This window comes from Molothrus aeneus, chromosome 9 (genome assembly GCF_037042795.1).
Source record: "Molothrus aeneus isolate 106 chromosome 9, BPBGC_Maene_1.0, whole genome shotgun sequence".
Classification (NCBI taxonomy): Eukaryota; Metazoa; Chordata; class Aves; order Passeriformes; family Icteridae; genus Molothrus; species Molothrus aeneus.
In genome coordinates, this window is record NC_089654.1 from 4,419,439 (window position 1) to 4,446,492 (window position 27,054).

The window sequence follows — 27,054 nt, forward strand, 5'->3', positions numbered from 1 at the left end:
TTACATTGCAAGGGTTCCACATTGCCAGAGTTCCATACCTCCTTGATGTTTCCTGTAGGCAACTCCTCTAGGCACTGCCTCTTCCTCCTCACAGCAGCCAACAGACTCCAGTTCCCCTCCACCAGCCAATCCACTCTTTTATAACACTCTTCTTATTGGCTACACTGCAGCCTGTTAAAGTCAGGCCTGCTCCTAATATTTAATAATTGAGCCAGCTGCAACTCTTTAAGGGATATGATTACTTTCTATACTACCTTTATTTACTTATGTTCTATCCCCCTACAGCTGGGTCTGCCCAGGGTGGGACATCTCACTCAGAGAGAGTTCACTGTGAAAAGAGACAAACTGGTTTGCCTTTCGTTACCATCCCTGGGGCTGTGCATCACAGTCCAGGTCTAACAAGAGGAGCTTTACAGCACTGTGCACCATTTCCTGAGCCTGCATCCTTCCAGGGACTTATCCCCTGAAGCTTTGCTGGTGGTAAATGATTTTTGCAAAGGCATTTGGTTGGGCTTGCTGTGAAATAACCAGCCACAGCTTTGCTCCAGAAGGCAATTCCACCAGTGCAAAGTTGCTCATGAGTGCTGTGAGTCTTCTAACACATCTGCAAGGTCAAACTCTTCTTCTGAGGGGTTTTTAGCAGAGCTGGTGCTGGTGGGCTGGCATCATCCCTTCCTTTCCTTTCAGACTGACGTTGCCTGAATGCAATTCCTGTGAGAGCAGCTCAGGCTCCCTGACACCTGAACAATGGAACATGCATTTAGTTGTAGCCCTCATGCCGCCTCCACACTTATCCACAGGGCTCCTGTGACAGCTGTAAGAAAGGCAGAGCACATTGCATATGTAAAACAAGAGGGCTCCGTGCTCATTATGGCCTTCATCATTTAGCTGCCAACCCAAAACATTTCCCTTTTCCACTGTGTAGCTGCAATATCTTTTGTGTGGTGGAAATTTGCCAAGAGATTCTATTTTGGGTCATGGTCAAAGAGGTCAGTGCTTGTGTGAAGGAGGGTATTCCTCCAGGTTTTTGGCAGGTTTTTGGCAGTAGAAGCTCTGGAGAGGAGGATCCTGAGCATGGTTCACCTCTGAGGACACAAACTGCGGTGTCATTGCCTGCCCTTCTGGAGAATCACCAGTGTAATCTGATTAAGGACATTTCCCAGATGAGTCAAGTGGTTTTTGTAAATTTAACCACCTTTCCTGATCATCAAGCTGGTTAAACACACAGCAGTGGTGCCTCTCTCCACCGCTGTGGCAAGGACAGCCAAGTGCAGCAACCTGACTTGGCAATGTTGTTCCCAAACCAGAAAAACACAGATTTTTTGAAGTGGTGACAGCACCTGAGTTTGTGGCTTGTTTGTTTTTGGGTTTTTTTTGAGGAAGAGAAGAGAGGTTTGACAATCATCAAGATCATCAGGACAGCCTGACTGAAGTATGAGTTCAGCAGTGGCTGAATATTCAGGCTGTAGGCTTAGAAACCTCTCATAAAGGACATAACTTTATCTTGTCCTTGTGATTTTGTGCTTTGATTCACCTAACTAATGATTTATTATAACCTGGAGGGCAATAAAAAATACTATGCTGAAGCTTTTATTGTTTCATTTTGGTTGGCATTAAATTTTGGTACCGTCTTTTACTGGTGTTCCTAATTCTCCCTCCCTGTGTAAGTTCAGATTAATAACCCTGATGTGAGAGCACGTGTTCAGCACCGCTTCTGCTGCTCCTGCCCATTCCTCTGGTTAAGATTCTCCTCTCAGTGGGCTCCCCTGCATCCCATGTTGTGTTTTCACAAGTTTTCATGAGGAGAAGAAGAGGATAAGCATGGAGAGGCTGTTATTTATTTGCACCTCCCTGCTTGAAGACATTGCTGCTGGGATAGCCTGGCTCTGGGAACTCCCAGGAGGGTATTTCAGGTGAGTTGTGATGGCCTCATCCAGCTTTCCCTGCACAAAACCAGCTGGAATCTTGCCACTCTAACATCTCCATCAGCAGTGGGGAGCTGGAGTGCTTTCCAGCCTGGATTCATGTGCTGCCTGTGGTGTCACATCACACAGACACTTCACCTGTGAGGCTGGAACCCCGTCCAGGCTGCGCCTGGGGCTTTGCAAACTCAGCATTGCCAAATTGCTGTATCATGCTGCTGTTCCTCCCACTTTCATGGATGGGTGTAGCTGTTCCTGCCCAGGTTCTCTCCCACACGGAGCTGTTTTGTTGGAAGCTACCCAGAAAGGCCATGCAGAGGTATCAGCAGTCCCCAGATTTCAAACTCCTGGTTTTACCCTGGTGGCTGAAGAGCCCAGTGAGCACCCAACACAGCTGCCAGATTTCAGGTCAAATCATGCCTGCAGGTTTATCTTCCTTTCATATCCCATTTTAATTCCTCCTGTTTCTGTAAATCAAAAAGCTAGAGTTGAATACAACTCTAACTCTATACTATGGTAATTATTACCATTATAAACCAATATTTTTACTTATTTGTGTATTACCATTATAAACCAATATTTTTACTTATTTTAGCACCACAGGTCCCACTGTAGTGGACACGGTAAGGCAGCACCACCAACGCCAGTCCCTCCCCAAACTCACCAGAACATGGAATTTCTTTTGTTTCAGGTTTTTCTGGTGGGATTAAGAGTTTTGTATCTGCCCGTGCATCCCACATTATAAAAGGGGAAGGCAACAATTTTTGAGCTGCTCCTGCCAGGGAATTGTTGCCTGCTCTGAACTGCCAGGCTCAGAGGGACGCAGGAGTTGGGGCAGCTGATGTGACATTGACCCTGAGGTAGGAAACAGCTCTGTCTCAAGCACTGCCCTTATCTCCTCTTCTGTTAGCTGGTTATCTGGAGCCTACACCTTGCAACCTCAGGTGTATTGTCATCAATCATTCCCTATATTCTTCTGCGTGCTGGTTCCTCTCTGCCCTTCCTTTGTTAATAACCCAGTTTGCCTATATCCATAAAAATATCTGATTGTGATACCATTTATCCAAAGCGCCACACATCCATCATGTGCTTATGAGCCAGATAAACAAGGTCTCCTGGGAAATATGCCTCCAGAAATATATAGGATAAATAACTGTATCAAATGTATGTCAGTGTGCAAGAGGGGAAAATCCATTCATTAAAACCCGGGTGGAACCGCAGTGTTTTATTGTACCCTCCAAGCTTTTAGTTTAACTAAGAAACATACATTTTTGCTGCTTATCTCATCTTGCACAACTCTCCTGCTGCCCACTTCAGCATGAGATATATTAGCTTCTTCCACTGCCATTGTAAATGTGTAATTGCTCATAATCTTTTCTTTTTTTTTTTTCCCCTAGACCTTACAGGCAGCTTCTTCCTTTCTTCTCACTTCAGCTTCGCTGCTCCTGGGTTTCAGCATGTGGATGTTTGAGCCCTGGGGTGCAGGGGGAGGAGAGGGGCACTCCCCACCTGCCTTTGGAAGGAAGCCCTTGGGTTTGTGTCTCAGTGCCTTGGGCTGGGAGGTGAGTGATGAGAATGAACAACTGCAGGTAAAAAATGGCTTTTCTGCTTTTGTTTATATGTTTCATGGTGGGATTTTGCATGCAGTTTCTTTAATCACTTGGATTTTTTATTTTTTTTTTTGTGGTTCTTCTGTGATTTACCCTTTTAGAAACAGCTCTAAAAGCTGAGGATGCAGGTTGTTTTCCTGCAGGCCCCATCTTTTCCCAGCCTCCAAGGCATCAGATCTTTCTGTTCATTAATTTCTCCCCTCTGGTCAAAAAAGAAGCATACTTGGTTTTCTGACTGAGGTGACTTTGTACTCATTTACTTGCAGGCATTTTCCTGAGTCCTAAGAAGTCGCTGTAAAGGTAAGAATTGTTTGTGATCCAAACTGGTCCTTGGTGTAAGAGCCCTGTCTCATGTTTCCACATAACCAGGCAGCCCAATGCCAAAGAAAATTCGTTAAATCACCTGTTGTGATCCTACATTTCCCATTTCTTTGGATGCCCAAGTCACACTGATCCATGGGTGCTTCATGCTGCGGCATTTCCTAATGCAGAAGACGCCAAATTCAAACCCTTGGGAGCAAATTCCCCTCTGGGTGAGCAGCTCCTTCACCTGGAATAGCAAGGTTGGCCCAAAAGGCCACAGCTTTGCCCCCCAGCAAAGGGATTTTTCCACAGAACAATCCATCTCAGAGGTTGAGACAGCATGGTTTTGTTGTTTTCAGCCCCTAGTTTCATTTACAAGCAAAAAAAAACAAGTGGTGAAAAAATTGGCCTTTGGCAAACATGCCCACAAAAGAAAATATGGGGCCAGGTCTTCAGGTGCCATAAATCAGCTGCAGTGAAGGGGCAACACTGATTTACATCAGCTGAGTGTCAGCCTGTAAATCCCCACTGACACACAGTTGAAAAACAAGCATTTCCAAGCACCTGAGCAATTTCTTTCACTAAACCACCATTCCTTTCTGCTCCCTCTCTCCATTCAAATGCCTACAGAAGGGCTGCTTTGTGCTTTGAGGTTTTGGTGCTGTTGTTGTTCATAATGCCTGATTCCTTCTCAGGGCTTTTCTCTCCCCCCCCCTTCTCCCCCTGCAATGAAAAGCTCAGTAAAATGAAGTGCCATTGGCCTCCCGTGCATCCCAGGTTTTTGTGGCAGTTCATTAAGAACAGGGAGCTGCAGGCTCTCGCCCTGCTCTCTGGACACAGTTCAATACTGTGTGCATTCTTGTGCTGAGATTTACGTCTCACATTCAAAAAAGCCCCTTAAATCAAGCAGCCTGTTAGCATCTTCTCAGGCTCTGTGTGCCTGGGAGATAAAATGCCTGCGTGCTAATAGTCAATTCATCACTGATCTTACAGAGGAAAAGCCTTTGCTTGTGTGGGAACATCCTCTGCCCAACGGTTGCCTTCGAGCATCTCTATTTATTGCTTTATTTATTTATTTGTTTAAAATTCCTCATCAGCATGGGCTTGCATTCTGCAAGGATGCTTCAGCATCTTTAGGCTGAATCCCTCTCCGTGCAGAGCAGCATATGGCTTTGCTGCAAAGGCAGCCCTGGCCAATATGCTGGACTTACAGATCTGACAGTGCCAACTTACAAAAGTTTTGTGGTACATATGTCAATACCAACTGCATAGATGGTGAGCTCTTCCTGTGTTTCCCAAAGAAAATACATAAACTCCCTGGGAGTCAAGCTCAGTTGTGTAAACACTTGCAGTGGATTTATTTCATGACGTGCTGTTGCCCTGTGGTCACCCAGCAGCTCCACCTCCTTTGGGTGGGTTCTCTGCCATCTCCTGTGCTGCAGCAAGTGGTGCTGGGCACTGGTGGGACAAAACCATCATATCTGGTGGGGCAAAACCATCACATCTGGTGGGGCAAAACCACAGGAGCACTTGGTCAGGTTTCACACGGTGAATCCAGCAGACACAGAAATGCTTCACCGGTCAATGATTCCTTCCAGGGGTTAATTCCATCACATGCCCTGAGTATTTCCAGCCCAGCCCAGGTTCCAAAGCAGCCCGTGCCAGGTTCCTTGTGCTTTCAGCAGGCTCTGCTCTGGAGGTCTCTGCCAGCGCAGGGCTGCCCGCCGTGCTGCGGGGCAGGGTTGGAGCAGTGCCGGCTGCGCCGCGCCGTCCCCGCCTGGCACGGGGACCAGCCCGACCAGCAGCTCCAGCGCCCGTCCGTCTCACCGCCTGGGACACACGCAGAGAAAGGGAAAAACAAACAAAAAAAAAGGGATTTCAGGTCTGCCTGAAGCTTCTCTGGATATGGACTCCCTGCTTTCTGCCAGCCAGGCCCGGGCTGTTGAGATGAAGGCACTTCAAAGCCAGGGGAGATGAATCACCCCAAACTGTAGCCATGATATTTTCTGAAAAATCCTTGCCTTAGGATTTTTTCTCCTGAGAAGCCAAGAGGCCTCAGAAACAAAATGTAAACAATGGTTATCTGCTGCTGTGGAGTGCAACAGGTGCATCTGTGATTGGTCTCATGTGGTTGTTTCTAATTAATGGCCAATCACAGTCCAGCTGGCTCAAACTCTCTGTCTGAGACACAAGCTTCTGTTATCATTTCCATTCCTTTTCTATTCTTAGCTAGCCTTCTGATGAAATCCTTTCTTCTATTCTTTTAGTATAGTTTTAACATAATACATATCTTAAAATAATAAATCAAGCCTTCTGAAACATGGAGTGGACATTCTCATCTCTTCCCTCACCCTGGGACCCCTGCGAACACCACCACACCAAATACCAACAGCACTTTCTTGTCCATCTCATCTGAAACCCTCTGGTTTTCCTTTCCCAAAGTGCAGCTCACAGCTCTCTCAGTATCAGCTTCTTGCCTCTGACCAAGGCAGAGTGACAGAAGTCCCCTAAAGCTGTGGGGATGTTGTGGAAAGTCCCTTTGGAGATGGGTCATTTCAAAGCTTTTTCATTACAGTACAGACTGAGTTGTCAGGAGTGGTCGATACTATGGATTATGGTGGTGCTCCTGAATGATGGGAATGCTTGATGCCTGTCATTTACTGTCGTTTTTTATTTACTCATCTGGCCTTCATGCCTGGCCTGGGCACTTTATTAATCCAGACAGTGCAAATGGATGTGTGTGCTCTTACTTAGTGCTGGCTGGGAAGCTGCGTTTTCCATCTGCTGGAACATCGTGCTTTTAAAAAACAAAATTAGTTTGGTCTTAAATTAGTTTTGCAACTGAAAATTTGAAATTAAAAATTCTCCAGGAGTTTAGAAGTGTGCCTGTCCCCACTGTTGCTAAATTCAAGGAGCACAAGGCTGGCTGGTCCAGTGCTCTGCATTGGTGGCAGGTCCTGGGCTTCCCAAGCAAATTCCTGAGATTTGGAGACAACTTAAAGAACCTGAGCTTTTAAAAAAAAAAAACACTTTGCAGTCATTGAAGCAAAGCTTTGGCATTCAGCCTCACAAACCATCTCCCCAGCTCTGCTCCAACTCCTTGTCTCATTACAGTTTTGATTTCCCACTGGTGAGACCCCAGTGATGAGCCCACGGCTGAAGGTCTGGAGCTCTGCCTGGTGGAACTGCTCTGAAGATGGATTTTTCTGCCAGCTTAATGTGCTGAGATTTAGATTTTTTTTTTTCTTTTTTGTCATCATGAATCAGGGCAAAAATATCCAGAGAGAGCTGCAACTTTTTTTGGAAATGAAAGAGCCTGTTCTGGCCCCAGCTTTTTTTGCTACCCGCTTAACTTTTTAGGATAGTATAGAAAGTGACAAAGAAAACATAAATATAAGCCTGTCACTTTGGAAAAACATATTCTTTCACCCCAAAATAGACACCCTAGTCAAAATGCAACCCAGGAGGGGGTGGGAAATCTGGCAACGTAGCAATTTTTTACTAAAATGGTTTTTTTGGTGGCGAGTTGTGTGAGGAGTTGCTTGACCTGAGCCTTTCCCCTTCCCTCCCCTCCCTGCCTGCTGAGGTTTGTGCTCTCTCCCTTGGAGCAGCCATCCTTAGTGGGATGCCACAAGGCCTCCAGAAGATTTCCTGGATTTAATCCAGCAATTAAATTTATTATTACTATTTCTATTTATAGTAATAACAAATTACAGAATGGTTTGGATCAGACGGGAGCATCTCATTCCCACTCCTCTGCCATGGGCAGGGACACCTTCCACTATCCCAGGCTGCTCCAAGCCCTGTCCAACCTCACCTTGGACACTGCCTGCGGTGGGACAACCTATGCCAGGGCCTCACCACCCACACAGGCAAGATCTTCTTCTTCATATCCAACCTAACTCTGCTCTTTGTCAATTTAAACCCATTCCCCCATCCCCTGAGCTGCTCAGCTCAGGGGCTGTTCAGCATAACCTGTCGGAACTCAGCGCATCCCTCCAGGTGCCCAGAGTTGCCAAGGACCCCACCAGGGGGCTCAGAGACCCTGGCATGCTGCCCAGAGCACCTGTGGGTTTGATTGTGACCCCTGGAGCAAGTTACCAGCTTTGTATGAGTCACAGAAGTTTAAATAGTATAATAATAAAATGATCACAGGGTGAAAATGTAGATTTTAGGATTTTTGGTATGGGGGTTATGGGGACAAGATGGAGGAATCAGGGCGTGTCTAGCCTTTCTTCTTCTTGTTCTCCATGTTCTGCTGTGATGTTGGCACTTTGGGATTGGTTTAGAGTAGAAGTGCACTGTCTAACATAGGTGATAGGTATTGGAAAGTAATTGTAAATATGTTATACATATTTTGTAGTATAAAAAGACAGCACCACCTCAGGGGTGGTCAGAGTGCCTGTGGCTGCCTGGCTGAGCAGACCTCAGCTGGGCAGAAAGAAAATTTTATAGATAAGAATTAATAAACAACCTCAAGACCGAAGACTGAAGAGCTCTGACTCATTCTTCGGACACGTGGGCCAAAACAGAGACACCCTGCACATCTCAGGGCTGCAATTAACAACCAACAACCCGAGATAAGCCAGCCACAAAACACAGAAGGGATTGATGTGTGGATGCCAGGAGCTGTTGGTTTAGCCACGCGGAGAGGGAAATCCACCCCTTTGGGCTCTCACCTGGGCGCTGGGTGTGCTGGCAGGCGGCTCCTCGGTGGCCAGGGCGGCAGTGGCAGGAGCAGCTGTCCCCCAGCAGCGCGGGCTCCCCGTTGTTGTGGCAGGGCCTGCAGCGACAGGGGCTGAATTCCAGCAGGAACTCACCCAGAGCCCTCCTCAGGTGCTGCTCTTTGCTCCCCATGTGGCCGAGGCTGCTCCTGCGCAGGATTTCGTGGATGGGCTGCAGCTGCAGGGATGGAGATGGATGGCATGGGAACAATTTCAGCTGGGCATCGACTGGGATGCTGTGACATTGCTGGATAAATTCAGGACTCGGGGAAAAACTCATTTGTCTTCCTTGACAGCTGCATGTGCATCATGCAAATGTGGTGCTGCCCCAGTGAGGAGCCACCGTTCCAAAACCTTCCTCATCTTGGGGGTTTGTGTGGGATTGGCTTTTCTGGACATGCTTTGGAGTTTCAGCAGGGATTGGATTGATAAATTAAAACACCCCAGTAAGCCCGTTTTTTGGACTGATTTCTTAGTGCTGTCACAGGCCCTGGGATTCTTGCATGCTTTTTGCCTTTTTGAGTAAAATGTTTTGGTAAGAGCTTGGACAGAGGGTATCATCAAAATTTATTGCCATCCTATCCCTTGCAGTGGCCAGATTGTGAAATATCCAGTAAATGCTGAGAATGAGGAATTTTGCCTATATATCTTTTGCCCTTTGATGTTGTGAAATAATACTGTCATCTACAGCTTTGGGAATGTAACTCACTCATCGTATTTTCCAGCAGCAAGATCCAGCTCCTATATGCCAGTCAGCAAAAATAGTCCAGTCTGGGCAGCAATTATAACTTGCCCAACTGAATATTAATTTTCAATGAGTATTAAAGCTAAAAACTTGGGACTGTGTGAGGACACTTATTTACATTTGTCCATCGATGCTCCTGGGCAAATGCTCCCTTGTCTAGGCCAGGAATTTGTTCCAGGGAAGAGCTGGGTGTCAGCTCACTGTGCAAGGCACTGTGAGGGTGATTTGTGGGTAGGATCAGCATCAGCTGGGCTTTGGGAAGAGCTCTTAGGCAAATTTGCACAAGCCTGTTTGACAAACTGAGGGGACTGCAGATAAGAGCTGCTGAAGTGGCCCCTCTGGTTGCAGGGAGCTCTGGAGAGGTCAGTGCATGGTTTACTGGAAAATAGAAAGGTCAGTGCATGGTTTACTGGAAAACTGCAAGAAATCTTGCCCAGAATTAATGGGACTTTGTGCAAAAAGGTGAATAACCTGCAGCTGGAACTGAAAGCACTTCTGTGTTATCAGATCTTTCTGCCACCAGCTGCTGCCCAGGAAGGTTTGCACAGTCCTTCTTGCCCTGCCAATAACACAGATAATTCCCAAATCCATTTTCCCTTCTCCCACTCTCTGTCAGAGCTTTCAGACCTGCTTTCAAATGAAGACAAGAGGGATAGAAATGGCAGCATGTCCCTGCCATGACAGAGATCCTTCCCCCACACTCCACAGCTGAGGAGTTGTGGCCACCCCCTCGTGCCTCTGCCAGCTCAACCCTGGATTATTTGTTTGTAGGATCACTCTTTTCTGTCCCTTTTATCCCCTCTGCTTGCACTCATCTCCTCCCCCTCAGAAGCCCTATAAGATGCTTCACTGATCTTCCCATTTTATGGGGCACCCAGTGAAACAAAAGGGAGAATCGAGCCTCACTGATTTTTATGGCCACAGACCTTCTTTTTAGAGCGTGGAGAAAGACAGGACCCACCTGACAAAGTGGCCAGGAGCTCTCTGCTCAGAGAACTCCTGGAGGGGGGCTGTCTTTGCAGTCCCCTGTGAGTCCCCTGCTTTTACAGGAGGGTGGACAGCATCAGGGAGAATACTAGAGATGAATACAGCTTCAATTCATTGTAAAGCTGTTGGGGAACACATCAGAAACTTAACCTGGCACTAATCCAGCATTAAGCTCCTTGTCTGTCTCCCTGTGGATGCAGTCAGTGGGAGATGTACTCCCCATTGTGAAATGAATAAGAGGTTACCAGATCAGTGGCCCATTACATTTAATCTTGTTCTGTGATGGGATCACAATAAAAATACAAAATGATCTGCTCGACTACACTTTCATTCCTTAGAGTAGCAGAGTTTCTTCAACTGCAGAAAAGCCTTACCTGGAAATCAATAACAGCAGGATTATATTTTAATGACCTGCCCCAGTGACGGTACATTTTGCCATCCCAACTCTTCAGGAGCCCTCCACTGGAACTGGTGTCTCCCCCTCTAATCCGGGGAATAATATCTTCCACAACTGCACTGTGGCTCTCAGCATCTGCAGAGTAGAATTGCACAGGTAATTTTCAGCTGCTGTTCCACACAGGCTGCAGACTCTGCTCAGTGGAGGGGAGATCAATTGTGCTGTCAGGGGGCTGCCTCCCGGGATCGATGGGAGCTCAGTGCTCCCTGCTTGTGGGGTGAGCCCTGCCACCTTATCACAGGCTGACAACTTGAGCATCCCAAATCCTCTAAGCTGATAACACCTGAGGAGCCTGCGCTCCTCCAGCCTTGGTTTCTGGGTAGGACATGGGCAATAGGTCACACTGTCTATAGCTCATTAGGAAATGTACAAATCTGGGCATTCCTACGCTCTTCGAGTACTTTTTAGAGTCAATTTTGACTCAGTCTGTCATTGCTGTGGACTGCAGCCTCCTAGCCACCCCACAGCCTCTGTTTCTCATCCAGATATATTGCTACATTAATTCCTGCTCTTTTAAGAGGCATCAGTACTCCTGGAGATGTGAACCCAAAGTTCCTGTGGTCCCACCTTGCCTGGGGGATGGCACCAGAGCTCCCATCCTCACACCTTGTGTGACCCTGCACGAATCTCTGTGCCCAAGTGACCCAAACAAGTGACCCAAGGAGCCTGAGGAGACCCCAGCCCTGCTGCTGTACCAGTATTCAGGAGTCCTTTCTGTTTGCATTTAGAGTGTGTCAGGGTTACACCCAGATCCAGGTTCTTGCTGACTGTAAGGCCAAGGGAGAGCCCAACACAGGCACTTATCTCCTCCATGCTGATGGCTGCAAACCAGAAAACAGAGAGGTAAATTCAGTGACTCGTGGTGTTCATTTTCCTGCTTCTCTTTTCTATCATTGAAGAAAAGATTCAGTTACTTTCATGGCTTTTATTTTGAAGTCAAAAGCTATTCAGGGCAGAGGACAGTGGAAAACCCCAATATTTTATTGGGGTATATTTGGCCTATCATATATTAGGTGTAAAAAATTGTTTCCTTAGAAAATATTAGAAGAAAGTAAAAATCTTAAGGCTTCAGGCACTGTTTGATCTATATATTTAACAACAAATTTTGGTTTTCTCACAGACTAACTCATAAATAAAGCCAGGAACAGCAGCTGAAATCATTAGATCCTCACTAATTTTCCTAAATTCAGGATCTGAATTTAGGAAATCAGATCATTAGGTGGTCTGATTTAGGAATCAGATCATTACTGGTTAAAAATCAGATCAGTTTAGGAATCTGATCATTAATGGGTTAAGCAGCACCTTAAGGAGTACCTTAGGAAAGGTGTGCTGAGAGCTGCCAGAGCTTTCCTGCCTGCTGCTGCCAGCACCACCACCACATACATCATGAAAATATGTAACTGGAGAGCCATGAAGCAACTGCAGAGGGGAGAAGGGAACTAATGAGGTGGTTTCACCAAGGTAAGCAATGTGCATATTTCATACAGCCTGGTTTTATGCAAGCACTTCAGTGTGCTGCAAATATAAGGCCGTCCTCTAGTAGTTCCAAGTCCATTGATTTCAGTAAATGCAGGTATTGTAAGTAACAGGAAACTTTCATATTGCTCTTTTTTTGTCAAGAGGACCTTAAAGTGTTTTCCAAAGAAGCCTGGTTTGAAAGGAGGCACAGAGGTCAGTGGGGTTTGTGTGTTGTGGTTTGATGGTCTGAAGTTTAAACCTCTGTCCAGGTGCCACCCTGGAGCACTGTCTGCTGAACAGGCTCCCCTCAGCACTGGGGAGCAGGGCCTTGCCTTGCTTGTGTTTGAAATATTGCCCAGACACTCATGGCTCTGGTTTTGTGGGGTTATGGGGTGGTGTGGGTTAAAAGGGACCTTGAAGGCCCATCTAGTCCAGCCTCTCTCCCTCATGGACTCAGGGACATCTTCAGCTACACAAGTTTGTTCAGAGCCCCATACAACCTGGCCTTGAATGTGTCCAGGGATGGGACATCCACCACCCCTCCAGGCAACAGTGTTTCACCAAACTCATTGTAAAACGTGGCTTCTTTAATCTACATTGGCCCTCTTTTGTTGAAAACCATCACCCCTTGTCCTGTCACGACAGGCCCTGATTAAAACCTGTCTTTATAATGTCTTTTAAACACTGGAAGGTTGCAATGAGGTCTCACTGAAGACTGGATAAGAAAAATCCAGGCTGAAAAACAAAAATTCCCTCAGCCTTTTCTCATAGGAGAGGTTCTTCACTCCTCTAATCAGCTTTGTGGCCTCCTCTGGGTTTGTCCCACCAGTTCCATGTCTTTGCTGTGCTGGGCACCCAGAGCTGGATGCAACACTGCTCGTGGGGCCTCACCAGAGGGGCAGAATCCCCTTCCACCGCCTGCACGTGGCCTTGCTGGACCTCATGAGGTTCCCAAGGGCCCAGAGCTTGCCCAGGTCCCCCTGGGATGCCACCTGCAAGCTTGCTCCCTTCTGCCCACCCTACAGGAGAGGCTCACTGGGACACAGATCTGCTCCTTGGCTTGGTGGATCCAAACCCTGCTCAGGAACTCAGCATCCTGAGAAAGGGGCTTCAAACTCGTGAGAGCTGAAACACACTCCAGACCTGAGCTGGGAACTGCATCCCACTGCAAAACTGGGCCCTTGAGAAAGATTAAACATGTAGCACTCAATTACTTGTACTAAACTGTTCAACAGTTGTAAACACAGTGGGTAAAGTTCACTCACCCAAAGCAGCATGCGTGATTGCTTATCTTGGTGCTGGAGTGCCATAAAATTAAACTTGAGGAACACCCTGATTAATTGATTTGCCATGGTTCCTGTTGAGTAATTATGTTCAGCGAGGGGCTGTCGATACCATTCGCCATTGGTCGTGGCAAGATCGGGTCTTGATAAATGAAAAGTGGTTATCACTGTAAAAGGGTGGCCTCAGTAAATATTAGTGCTTGAGGGGGGAGCCCTGATAGGTTTTTTTTTTTTGTTTTATATGATATAATTTGCGATAGTTAAATGTGCTCGAGTGATAAGATTTACTGCTGCATTTTGAATTAATCAGAATATATGAAGACTCTTTCTAATTTACTCCACGCATAATGTTCCTCCCATAAATGTTCTTGTAATGGGTGAACACATTATACTGTTTTCTGCTAAATAATAGAACCATAACAATCTATTTTAAAAACAAGTAATGAAAAATATTGATGGCAGAGCAACGAGGGACCTCGCTCTGACATACGTATTTATTTCACTCATGACCACATCCATATAAGCCCTTGCAGCCTGAAAGCTGGGAATGGGTCTGGCAGCAAAACTGCAGCCCTGAGCTCTGCAGTGAGCTGTGGATACCTAAACACAGGAGGTGATTTCATTTTCAAAATTCAGGTTTCCTAAATGCTCAAAGTCCAAGCCAGATGCTCAATGACCACCTAATCTGTGTCTCATTTAGGAAGGACTCAGCCAAGGGATCTTTTTCCTGAGTTTGTGCTTTGGTCACTGGTCTATAAGAAAATGAATATTCTGTATTCCAGAGCATTTAGCAAGCAGCCTGGTGGGCTGGGTGGGCCCTGAGGATGCAGTGGTTGACCTAAAGCAGCCCTGTGGGAGCCCAGTGATGCATCTGCAGAGCTTCAGACTCGTCTTAGGAAGCTCTGATTTTAAGACTTGAGCACTTGTATCCTGATCCTAACCATTCCTCAGGGAAGGAGGATAATCCTCTTGCAAACACAGCCTCCAAGCATGGCTGTGATCAACATTAGAGAAATCAGGGTTTTTTTGCTAAATGCTTTCAGACAGTGGCATATCAGACACTGCAGGTGGGTCCTTCTGGGTCAGCACTGCGTGACACAGAGCACTGCTGGCTTTGTGAGGCTGGACTTTCTGGCAGAGGCTGGATTAGATGAAAATTACAGAATGGTGCTGCATCAGAATGAAAATTACATCTCTACCGAGGTGCATTTTTGTCTTTTGCTGGACTTCAGTATCCTTCTTTCCTAAGATAAGGCATCTCGTAGCAGTAAATCTCCTTACATACACAGCAAGCACAAGATAAAGCGAAATAATAGCGTCCCTCCACATGCTCTTGATTAATTCTTCCTCTGAAATTGGCAGTCTGCTTCCTGAAGACTTGCTTGCCAAGACCTTGTTCACTTCTATATCACTCACCCTTCAAAGTGAAGGAGTAATTTGAAGAGGCATCATGTTTCCAAACATTGGAGGTTCAGGAACTTGACAAAAATTCTCTCAATCAGTAATTTCTTGTGGAAAATTTGGCATGGTTAATGTGCAATATGGAATGCATAGTTATCCTAATGCTGATGGGACCCAACCATTTCAGACCAGAGGCAGAATCTGGGGCAGAACCATGAAAATTATTGAAATTACTGAAATTACAGCAATTTGCAGCTGTTGTCCAAGCTCACAATTTCCTTCTTCATCAGTGTCTGGCCTGGAGTTACCAAGGCAGTGGTACCCCCAGCACAGCAGAGTGATGGCCCTTGGTGAAAATGGGATTTCTTGCATTGTTGACACCTTTACAAAAGTTGACAACCTGGTTATTGAGCCATATTATTGTTCTATATCCCATGTTTTTGATTAGGAAAAATGTTACATTTTTGACTTGCTAGCAATGGCAATTCTCAGGCTCTCGGTGTCTGCAGTGGGTGTTTTATCTAACTGATATTTAGAGGTAGGGCCCTCCAGCCTCATACACTCCAATTTGTTGAGAACTGGAGCTAACAGGGGTCTGTTAATCTCCAGATGTGACACTAAGCAGAGTGAAGTGGCAGAGCTATTGCTGAGTGCAGTGCAATATTTCCATTTACAGAAAATTGTGGCACTCACTGCAAACAGGCTGAAATGTGAGAGGGCTGATTTGCTGAGCTCTGGGTGGCTCTGCAGCCTTCAAGTTTTCATGGTGAACAAAGATGACAAGAAATAGGAGAAGATTAGCAAGAAATGGAGAAAATGATGCTCAGTTTCCTTCCTTAATGACCAAACCCTCACCCAGGTACTTCTGAAATCAGAGCAGGAACCACATTTGGTGACACTCAAGCTAATCCCAAGCCGCGTGGCCAGTAGTGCCACCAGGCTGGAAATGCCAGGTTTAAAGCAGAAAGCTGAGAACAGAGGATATATTTTGATGTTCTCACCTTTTCTTCTCATCTCCTCCTTATTGATGACAAGGATGTACTCAAAGACCCCCCCCATGGTGCCAGATGTCATGAAGTGGGTGCCGTAGTCGTTGATGAATTTGGCATACATGCCATAGTTGTAGGTGTCTGGGAGCTCCTGCAGGGAGAGCAGCACATCTTCATCCAAAACAATGTTGTCCCTCCTCATCTTGAAGCGGGCTGTCTGCACCTTGGTCACAGCTCTAATGAACCCAACATTCTGCAGGAAAAGGAGAGAGGAGCTGCAGCCAACATGAGTTTAAACACATGAATTTCTAGGCTTTAGGCTTGCGGGGGAAAGCCTGAGTCTCTGGCTGTCAGTGCGCGCATGAAAACATGCCTGATTTAAATGAAATAATGGTAATTCTTTTTTTAAAGTCTGATTTGCTGTGGAGGTGGAGGGCCTTGGGGGGTTGGATAATACAGGGGTTTTATTGATGAGTGAATATGATCAGAGTTGGGCTCCACATGATTCCCCTCCATTCTCCGTTTCTGCAAATTTTTTTTCCAGTCTCCTTTCCATACTGTTTATTCCCTTCTTGCTTTTTTCACAAACTCAATGAATAGCAAAGAATAAGGGTCAAGCCCAGCCCAGCAGAGGGGAGATTTCTTGGCCAGAAAGATGCTGATGGAGAGAGAATTTCCTGGATATACCACCAGCTCCCAGGCTCCAGCTCTGTATTTGCCATTGCTTTGCACAAGTCTCCCCTGCAACACGAGCAGCCCTTTAAATGATTCCTCCAATAACTAATCATCATTTAGCTGCAAACATCATGTGAGTCTGGACAAGGGCACAGTAAATACTATAATGGTACTCATTTCAAACAGCTTTTAAGGGCATTTTAACTCGGAACACCATCAAAGTAATTCTTCTTTATTGTTTTCTGTCAGCAGCCCGGAGAGAAGTGGAGATGGGGCACGGTAAATGTGGGAAATACCAGCACTCATGTTATTAGATTGGAAAGAGGTCATCACTGCCAGTCCATGATGCAAGCCCTCTGTGAGAAGTACACCCTATTATCAGGTGCTATTTTTTTCAGCGTGGTATTTTAACCTCCTGTTAAAAGTAGCCCGTTTCCCCGTCACGAGGCAGCTCGTATTAATTTTAGCAAGATATATTTGCTACTAGAGATCATTCCTTGAGGATAATTGTTTTGATCAGCATCTTGATATTCCCTCCTCCCTCATTGTCACTTTCAAGCATTTTTTTATTTATGTGCTCAGTGTAGCCATGAAACAGGATGGGGTGAGATGACATGTGCCGTGGCACTCCGTAATTCAATTTTATTCCCACTCCCTGTTTGCTGAAACATACCAAGAACAGCAAACAGGATTCCTAACGATCATTTGCAATTACATGAACAAATTAAGGTACAATTACCCTGTGTTAAAAAATGCAATTGAGAGAATAAACTGACATAAGTTACAGCCAGACCATGCGATGCACAGATGATGCAACTGGAGTAGATGCATCACTGATTTGCTTGGATCTTTTTTTTTACCTTTGCATCATATTGTGTGAAATTCTTCAGGGATCCTTTGCCACCTGATAAAGTGAGGCCCAGGTTTAGCATGACATCTAAACCTCCAGGCCCAATTCCAATGGTGAAGCCTGTTGATCTGGATTTATCACTTTTAAGGGCGTCAAGCAGGTCCTTTGAATCGTCGTAAAACTCAAAAGAAAACCCAGAATCAGCATGAGCCTAAAATGAAAGGAGCAGACATTAATTTTTCAGGGGCTTCCCTTCCTTTTTAATCTCTATTTCTTGAAGGAATACCACTGTTAAAGCCCATGATGCTCCTGAAGTCAGCATCAGCACTGACTTCAGTGAGTGTGGAATAAGGAATTAAGTCCTGTGCCATTTCATTTGGAAATATGTGAGAAATGTGGATAAAGCCAAGCATTTTGCTTCTTCCATCTCCAAGCAGGGGAAAGGTCTGTGTTTAGCCACTCAAAGCCAGAGCTGGTAATGGTAGCTATTAAGACAGCCTGACACTTCTCATTATAAAAACCTTCCTTCCAGTTCCTTACAGCTCTGCCAAATCCTAATGATTTGGACCAATTTTTTTTTTTTTACTCTCCAGCCTGCTTCTGGATGAATTTATTTAGGAAAAGAAAAATTCAACATCTATTTACAATGGCAAGGCTAGAAAACAAACATTGTTTTGCCTGTGTTTTAGAGAAGTGACCTTTTCCTTGACAGCTCTACTTTGCCGGCACGTGGAATCGAGCAGCTCTGCTGAGTCTGAGCTCTGTCATTTGCCAGCTCTGTAAAAAGCCAGCCCCAGTGCTCAAACTGGGGACTGAGGGACTCTGCCTGCTGGGAGGGCATGAAAGCTACTTGCATTGAGTAATGTTTCCAAGGAATAATGTATTTTCATTCATTCATGTCAGAAAACACGATTAATGTTTAACAGTGTGGCCAAGGCACCCACTTAGGATGTGGGAGACCCAAACTGAATCCTTTCTCTGCTTGGATCACTGTCCAGCATCAGACATGACCTATGGACTGGAGGTGTTGTGATCCCTGGTGATGGGTTGCAGGATGCCTGTCTCACTCAGAATTCAGATTAATGCCCCTTGTAGACTTAAAATGCCTTCAAATATTGAACCAGCAGCGTTGTTACCATTTTACACATGGCCAGCTCAGTCCCTAGAGAGGCAAAAGGATCCTGCAAGCTCTACAGCTCATTAATAGCAGAATTTAGAGAAAACACCTCTCACTTGGCTCTGCCTGGGCCAGAGGAAGCAGTGGGGATGCCTGGGTGATACAGCATATGCATTCCTTGAGGCACCATAAATCAACATTTACACATCGAGTGCCTGCTGGGGTACCTTAAACAACTGGAGATAGAATGTACCTCATATCTTTGTGGGAAGTTGTTGGAACCCAGGAAATTCCTCTGGCTGCCCTGGAGGACTCGAGACCCTGCCAAGGGGCTCAGAGACCTTGGCACAGAGCCGAAGACCCCTGTGCCTTTGATCTTGACCCATGAAAAAAATTACCAGCCTTGATATGAAGAATTACAAGTCAAGAAAGTTTAAGTAGAATGATAGTTAATTTATCACGGGGTGAAAATGTAGAATTTTGGGGTTTTTAGAACGGGGGTTCAGGAGCAAGATGGAGGAATCTGGGTGTGTCCAGTCCTTTCTCCTTCTTCTTCTTGGCCTTCATCTTCTGCTGTGATGGTGGCACTTTTGGATTGGTTTAGAATGGAAACTCGCTGTCTAACATAGGTGATAGGTATTGGGAAATTATGGTAAATAATGTACATGTAGTTTTTAGTATAAAAGATAACACCAGAGTGCCTCTGTCTGTCCTGCTGGATGGACCTCAGCAGGACAGAAGAAAGAATTTTATAGATAAGAAACAATAAACAACCTTGAGAACAAGAATAGAAGGGTTCTGACTCCTTTGACCGCCGGGCTGGGAAAAGAGACTTTTTAACACATCTTGGGGTCACTCTGACCAGCAGAAATCCCTAGAGGAAGTTTGGCTGTTTTGCTGAGGAATTGCTGCTAAATTTGGCCTCTTGCAGCACTCACCAGGAACTGGTAGAGGTGGAGGTTGTAGGGCTTGCGGAAATACTTCTCATCATCGCCGTAGTGCAGGCGCTCGCAGGCGGCGTCGTAGCGCAGCTCCCGCCACTCCCCGTTGTACACGTACTCACAGAACCCTCCAAAATACCCCGGGTCATAAACGTTCTGCCTCCCTTCCTCCGTCAGGATGTTGTACCTTGGAGAGAGGAATGTGAAAAGTGAATATTATATGGCTCTACGCGGATATTTGCTGCGTGTATTATGTTGTGTTGAATAGTTGGGCTGTATGAACATTTTAATAGTATGGGAAATGCAGTTTTGTAGTTAAAGGGTGACTTTTGTAGTTAAAATAGGAACTATGTATGTGGGATATTTTTTTAAGAAAGGAATGAGGTACTTGCAGCAGATAGCAGCCACAGGACACCCAAATCTTTCAGAGAAAGAGAATTTATTGCTCTCTTGTCAGAAGAAACGAACTTCTTCCTGCCTCACTCAGCCATGAAGACACCGTTGGGATTCAGAGGAAGAAGCTGACACTGACCAGATGAAATCCTTTGTTTGAATGGAATTTATGCATCATGTATGAGATATATGAATATGCAACAGGCTATTGCTTTTAAGGGTTAACCCTCTGTTAATGTGGGGCCTTTTTTGGGCTTATTTTGCCCAGAAAAAGGTACCCAGACATCCATAACTCTTTGTTTCTATTGTCTCGTATTGTCCTAATCCAAACTGTCCAAATTATTATTACTCTAATTATATGACTAGTTTTATAACCATTTTATTACTATTAAACTTTAAAACTTTTAAAAACAAGTGATGGGTGTTTTTCACAAGGAATTTATCCATCACTCCGGTTTTATTGCCTCGGTCTCTGTCACAGGTTCTCCTGATGCTGATACCCCCACCACCAGGTTATCCATCCTCAGGCCTCCTGAGGAACTGGAATAGAGCTTGAAGCTGGGTTGGGTTCGTTATCTCCTTGCTGTCTCCTTCCCAAAGCTACCAGGAGGCAAACAGCCATTTTATTTCCAAGGCATTAGTTTGGGCACATACGCAAGAAATGGAAGAAATGAGTGAAGTTGCCCAGCCCCTCCCAGCAAGCACAGCTATGAAAGTCCCAAAGTCCTGGAATTCCTCCAGGTTCCTCTTGAGCCTAATGCATCTCATTGTCACAAAGTGCTTCCTGGCATTCTCTGCAATTATTTTCTGTCTTAATTTAATCTCTTTCTTTTTAATAATGGTCCCGTTTCTCAGGGTAGTTAACACCCTCCCTAGACATGAAGCCTGTGCTTTGCCAAGTCTGTCACTTATTATTTCCTTATTCCTCCTTCTTCCTGCTCTCCAGCCCTCACAGCTGCTGCCCTCTGAAATCCTTCCTATTACTTAGTATTCCATGTAATTGCATGGCCCAAAGTGAAAGCTTTATTCAAACTAGCAGCAGCACTGCTCTTCTCAACAGGGAACCATCTTTAGGACTAAGATAGCAAATGCCACTGCTTTTGTGTGTTCTGCAGGAGAAACACTTCAGAGAGCAGAATTAAACAGGGTTCTCAGTGGTAATTAATGCATGCCTTGTAAAACTTTTGATGGACCCTCCCAGGCCCTGGGCCAGGGAGACATTTATCTCATGGACTCCAGAGAGTGTTGGATTGAGCTGATTGGAAAGTTACACAATGGCTGGCTCCATTCTCATCCTGCAGCCCATGTTCATAAAATCCTAGAATGGTTTGGGCTGGGAGGGACCTTCAAGATCATCTCATTCCAATTCCTCTGCCACAGACAGGGCCATGTTCTCCAAGGGAAACTGAGCTTGGTTAAAATACAAGGTTTTCAACAGGAGTGTCACAGTCACAATTTGCCTTTCACTTTCATTTTATTCTGGATTTCTCTTTTGCCTGTATTACCTAATCAAAATTTGAAACTGAGCAGGGAAACACTTTTCGTGGATAGGAGTATTTACATATACTTGTGTGGGGCTCAGGCTCTCTGCCTTGAATCTGTGCTCTGAAGTCCTAAATCCTGGAGCTAAATCTCCTTAAGGATGAATGCCAGCAGGGTGCTGCATCTCCAAAGTCTGCTGTTTGCTTTAGTCTCTTACCTTTAACAACTGGAGAAAGCTGTGAGATAACTGGGATCTATTTTTTCAGGAGTATACAAAGGGCATCACAAGTACTGTGGTCAGGTAATAGATCTGAGACTGAGGATTGAAATAAAAGATGGAATGAACCCTCATTGCCACCCATGGTCACATGGGACAGCACCTCCCCTTTGGGTACAGCCCCCTATCAATTCCTGGATCACTGCTATTACTAAGGAAGAGCAATATAAGAAACATAATCCTGTTTTGATTGCGAGAGGAGCAGCTATTGATTAATTACTCACCCTTGGACTATTTTTTCCACCCCTGGGATTGGGAACAGATGTTCACAAGGGTTTTCAATATCTTCATCCTCACAATTATCCTCATCAGACCCATCTCTGCAGTCCCAGTCTCCGTTGCACACGAGATGCCGTTGAATGCAGCGCCCTAAAGTGCACAGATGCAGGCGGTGGCTTATCCCCCCTCCAGAAATCCTGGCTGGCAGCTTGCATTGATTATGCTGTTTTTCACCCACATCTCAAGGCCACAAGAAGTCATGCTGCATGTTAAGCACGGCGTTATGCCATGGGGAATTGGTTTTTCCAAGCTTCTGGGACCTAAACACAGCACAGAGTCCAAGCTGGCCACTCCCGTGGGCTTCTATCAGGTGGGAATCAAGGACAGGTCACCTCACTGCCCTGAATTTATATTTTCTAAAATCACACTCTTGGACAGTTGCTGTAGGAATAGCTTCACCCCTTAGCTTAAGGAAGTCAACTCCATCTTATTAAAGTGCAAGGTTTCCTCTTCCCATTTCAGGAGGCATTTGGGGAGTTTATTGCAGTAATTAATTGCAAGAATGGATATTTGCAGGAAAGGCAATATGGAAGGGCTTTTGCTTCTGGGAGTGGGGAGAAAGCCTTGAGGAGGGGACTAGCACTGTTTAATTTACCCCAGTGATGATGGGGTAATAATGGAGTGATGATAACCTGCTCCAGCTGATGAGCTGGTCACAGAGCTGGCCTGTGGCTCCAAATTTTGATATAATTTTCATTAAATGCTCAGGAAGGAAGTTTGAGCCATTTGTGTAGAAACAAAAACCTGTCAAGGCTAGTCAAACTTTCAGAGAACAGCCGTTTTATATGCTGATCCTCAGAGCTGGAGGTGGCTAAAAATAACTAAATCACCCCAACAGATTGCTGGTTGGATTGATGATTGAACTCTGTCTCTAGCAGGGGAGAACGTGGCGCATTGTGGGAGCGGAGTGTGAGCACGCAGCACAGCAGTTAGAGCAGAATATTCCTACTCCCTTTGTTCCACTGAAACATTCACATTCTCCATGTCACACAGCCTTCTTTTCTACCCAAATCTGAGTGCAGCATGGATGGATTTCTGTAAAAGTGGGGGGGAAAAACACTGAAGAGGGGAAAATCCCTGGTCTTTCTCTTGTACTGGTTCACCGTCCTGCTTCCTGGGGCAGGGGACTGATACCCCCAGTGTCAGAACTCAGCACATCCCTCCAGGTGCCCAGAGTTGCCAAGGACTCCACCGGGGGGCTCAGAGACCCTGGCATGCTGCCCAGAGCACCTGTGGGCTTGATTGTGACCCCTGGAGCAAGTTACCAGCTTTGTATGAGGACCTGAAAGTCACACATGTTTGAATAGTATAATAATAAAATGATCACAGGGTGAAAATGTAGATTTTAGGATTTTTGGTATGGGGGTAATGGGGACAAGATGGAGGAACTTGGGCGTGTCTAGTCCTTCTTCGTCTTCTTCTTCTCCATTTTCGGCAATGATGTTGGCACTTTGGGATTGGTTTAGAGTAGAAGTGCACTGTCTAACACAGGTGATGGGTATTGGGAATTTATTGTAAATATGTTATACGTAGTTTGTAGTCTAAAAAGACAACACCACCTCGGGGGTGGGCAGAGTGCCTGTGGCTGCCCTGCTGAGCAGATCTCAGCTGGGCAGAATAAAAATTTTATAGATAAGAATTAATAAACAACCTCAAGACTGAAAACTGAAGAGTCCAGACTCGTTCTTCAGCCGCGCGGGCCGAAACAGAGACATCTTGGGGCAGCAATTAACAACCCACAACTCTAGGCCCCAGGACCAAAACCTCTCCTGCAGGGGTTTGTGGCTGAGTCGCTCACCTGTTTCCTTGCACTGGAAGTCCTGCCCACACCCTGGTGGCCCTGAGCAGGGCGTCTCAGCTCGGCAGGCCTGCTCATCCCAGAGGTGCCCCGCGCAGCGTCGCCCTCCGAACTCTGCCGGCTGCTCCAGCCGCCGGTACCGGTGCTGCAGAGAGACAGAGCCACGTGTGTCCCTCACAGACACCCCTCCACAGGCCAGAATGCAATCAAAACTATCATTTTAATAGGTATTCCTAATTTATGCGTGTGTGTGGCTTGAAGACTTTGTGTGTGATAAAGGCGGCAGAGAGTTGGGAGTTCAGATTTGCCTGGAGTTCGTCCATGTGAACTTAGAGGGAGCTGGAATGGCTGTTTGAAAAATATCTCTATTTTATACCTTGGAAAAATATGGCACTTTTCCAGCTGCATATGCTTTGTCCTGCAACGCACCAGGCTCAGATGGACACAGACACTAATTACAACACTGATCCTGCAACATTTCTGATGGATTATTAATGAGAATTGCTGCTCTTTAAACTAGGAAGGGGAAAAAAAAAAGAAAGGGAGAAAAGCCATATTATTTACTGATAATATACTGTCTATAAGCACAGGAACAAAAAAGGCAGGAACAAGATAAACTCTGTAGAAAGCAGAATTATGTCAGGTATGTGAAAATAAATTCTCAAACTATGAAGACATATGTGAAATGTTATAAAAATATGAGAACAGGAGCTGATGCATGAAGGCTGCTTCTAATTTCTTTTCGCTGGACTATTTGCATTAAGAATCAGGGGATACTTAATTAAATCTGAGACAGAAAAGGAAGAAAGTCTTGGGCAAGTATTCTGGCCTGATTCTTCCACCATTTCCCTTGATATTGCTTTTCCTGTTCTGCTGCCTTCAATGAATTTATTCCCCAGTTTACACCAGGATAAATAAGAGCCTCTCTAGCAAAGGAGCATTTCCATCATATTTGGATGAGTTTACTGGATGCTTCAGAATGATGAATATGTATAATATATATAATTAATGTGTGTACATCCTCATCACAGACACATCTGAAGATAAATGAATACATTACAGCGGATCCTTACTTTTTTCTCTTGGCAAGGGAAGCACTCAGTCCATCCTGACCACTGGCTCAGCTGACAGTCAACAGGAGATGGAGAATTAACATCTCTGCTGCTTCTTCTAGGGGGGGAAGAAAGAGTGGTCTAAGGTCTTTGAAGCTGTGTTTTGAGAGGGGATGAAGGCTGGAAGGGGGAAAATTATTTCTCTGTGTGTGTGTGTGTTTTTCCACCAGGAAACTGGTTTGTAGGAAATGGGAAGCATCCCAAGATGTCCCATACAAGTATTCACTATCAGAATTGAGCAGGGCCTGCAGGTGCAGTGCCTGGGGATTTTGTCTTGGGATTCCTGCTCTCCCAAGACATCTTTGCCCTTTCCAACAGGTAGATTGCAATTATACAGATATATGTGTGTGACTAACCATCCTGGATAAACACAAGCAATGTCATGAAGGGACAGGTTTTAGAGAAAAGCTAATTTTTTGCCTTTCTTTTCAGAAGCACATCACAATCTCCAGGAGCAGGGATTTTATCACTACTGACCCTGTTTTGATGTCACTTTCTTTACACCCATGTGAGCTCATGGTCAGGATTTTTGCTGGTGTGAAATCAGATCCTGCTTTCCATGGGCTTTGTGGAGGGCTGGGAATTGTTAGAGCACCAACAGTGCTGAGAGAACAAGGTACAAAGGACCTTGACCAAGAAATTTGTTGGTTGAGTATTTCTAAAGCCAAATACACAAATTCTGAGAAAGCAAAAGACACAAATTCTGAGGAGAAGAAAATCACTAAAGAAACATTATGAAAGGAGAAAAGGGCAAAGGTATGGTATTGTAGTGGCTCTTGGGTCAGACTCTCTGCACAGACTCTGAATATCACTACACAACAGCCAGAAAATCCTTCTCCTGCCTCCCAGCCCTGCCATTACAATCTCTAGTTCTGTCTCTACTCTAAAACCTTCATTTGTTTGAGCCATTTCTTTGTCTTGAGGAGCAATCTGTGCCATGCAAACACAACCCTGCATTTGCCACAGCCTTTGAACCATTTGGAGAGTTTATTCTGGGTCAGAACATTATTATTTTTATTATTATTTTGCTGATTAACTAATGAGCAGTCTGTTTTGCTTACAAGACTGCAGTCCAAAGAGAGATGTTGATAATTAGCAGAGGTATATAGCTCATGGGGGATTCATTAGAGGCTGGGCAAGAGAGGTTTACTAAATGAGAGCCACAGCAGCTGAGTAAGGGAGCCTGTGGGTGCAGATCCTGTGTGAGGTGAAAACCCAGGAGCCTGCAGGAGCCCAGGGCTGGAGGACATGCAGCTGTTGGTGCCTTTTTGCTGCCACGGGAGGCTTTGTGGGCTGCATCCTTCAGCACTTCCCAAAGTGCTTAATTGGCTCACCTTCGATTGGATTTTACATTTACCTCTTCATTACTCTGCCTTGTTTGATAAGTTCATCAAACATCAAAAATCTTGTCTTTGTTCATTTTCAAAAGGGATTATCAGAATAAGCCTTCATAATTAAGTGTATCACTGCCACAGTTTTTTTCCTTTCTGCCTTCCCCTTGTCTCCATGTTCCAATTATCACTGATACCTTTTTTTGATCCTCCTAAATCATATTTGCCTTTACAACAAGCTTGAAATTAATAGCTATAGAAAAAAAAACCTCCACCCATTTCCCTATCATGACACTGTAGCTTTAGAAAAAATGTAACTTGTTTATTCTTTTCCTTCAAAGCCCAAGTGACACTTGGATAGGTTCATAATATTGTTCATGGGGAAAAAAAAAAACCTGAGGAATGAGGATCTGGCTTGGACTGAAAACCGGGTTATTCACATGCACTTGTTAGCTTCGTGTTGTCGAGTGTAAAATAATTAGAATGCAAAAGAATATGAAAAATATTAACTCATAAATCATCCTGTATAGAGAATTCATTTCAAGTGCCCAAACCCAGCCTGGTAATTTCGGTAAGGAAGTTTAAGAAGGCTTAATAGTCATCTGTAAAAGGAAAATCATTGTGCAAACAGTTCCTTTAAGAGGGAATTATGATGCCTGACTTGGGCTTTGGACAGCTGCCAATTTTTAATTTTTTTTTTATTTTTTTTTCCTGGTAGCTTTGTGCACATGCCTCAAGTCAGGACAAAACTGATGGGCTGATTGGCATGCTGGTAATTCCTGTATGGAAATGTGGGGAAGGGAACAGACTTACCTGTGGGAAGGCAGTGCCTGGAGCTCCCTGCACGCCTGGGCTGGTGTTAAAGCCAGCGAGCACACAGACAGGATCCAGGCACAGAGCTGAGCCAGGCCCCACCACAT

At 45.2% G+C, this 27,054-nt stretch overlaps 1 protein-coding gene across 1 annotated transcript; it reads right to left on the reverse strand.

Annotated features, from left to right (window-relative positions):
- Nucleotides 1–5,513: 5,513 nt before the first annotated feature.
- On the reverse strand, nucleotides 5,514–27,054 carry C8A (complement C8 alpha chain). Its single transcript, XM_066555913.1, has 11 exons — nucleotides 26,948–27,054; nucleotides 24,765–24,861; nucleotides 23,692–23,836; nucleotides 21,839–21,983; nucleotides 19,460–19,649; nucleotides 17,415–17,615; nucleotides 15,892–16,132; nucleotides 11,444–11,569; nucleotides 10,666–10,823; nucleotides 8,515–8,737; nucleotides 5,514–5,665 (listed from the first exon to the last, which is right to left on the reverse strand). Exons 1-11 carry the CDS (start codon nucleotides 27,052–27,054, stop codon nucleotides 5,514–5,516), a joined length of 1,785 nt encoding a protein of 594 aa, XP_066412010.1.

Coding starts and splice junctions, on each gene's coding strand:
- C8A (XM_066555913.1), bottom strand. CDS start 27,054: ATGTGGTGGGGCCTGGCTCAGCTCTGTGCCTGGATCCTGTCTGTGTGC. Junction 19,650..21,838: donor GTGGAAAAAATAGTCCAAGG/GTGAGTAATTAA, acceptor CCTCTCTCCAAG/GTACAACATCCTGACGGAGG. Junction 10,824..11,443: donor GAAAGGACTCCTGAATACTG/GTACAGCAGCAG, acceptor TCTACTCTGCAG/ATGCTGAGAGCCACAGTGCA.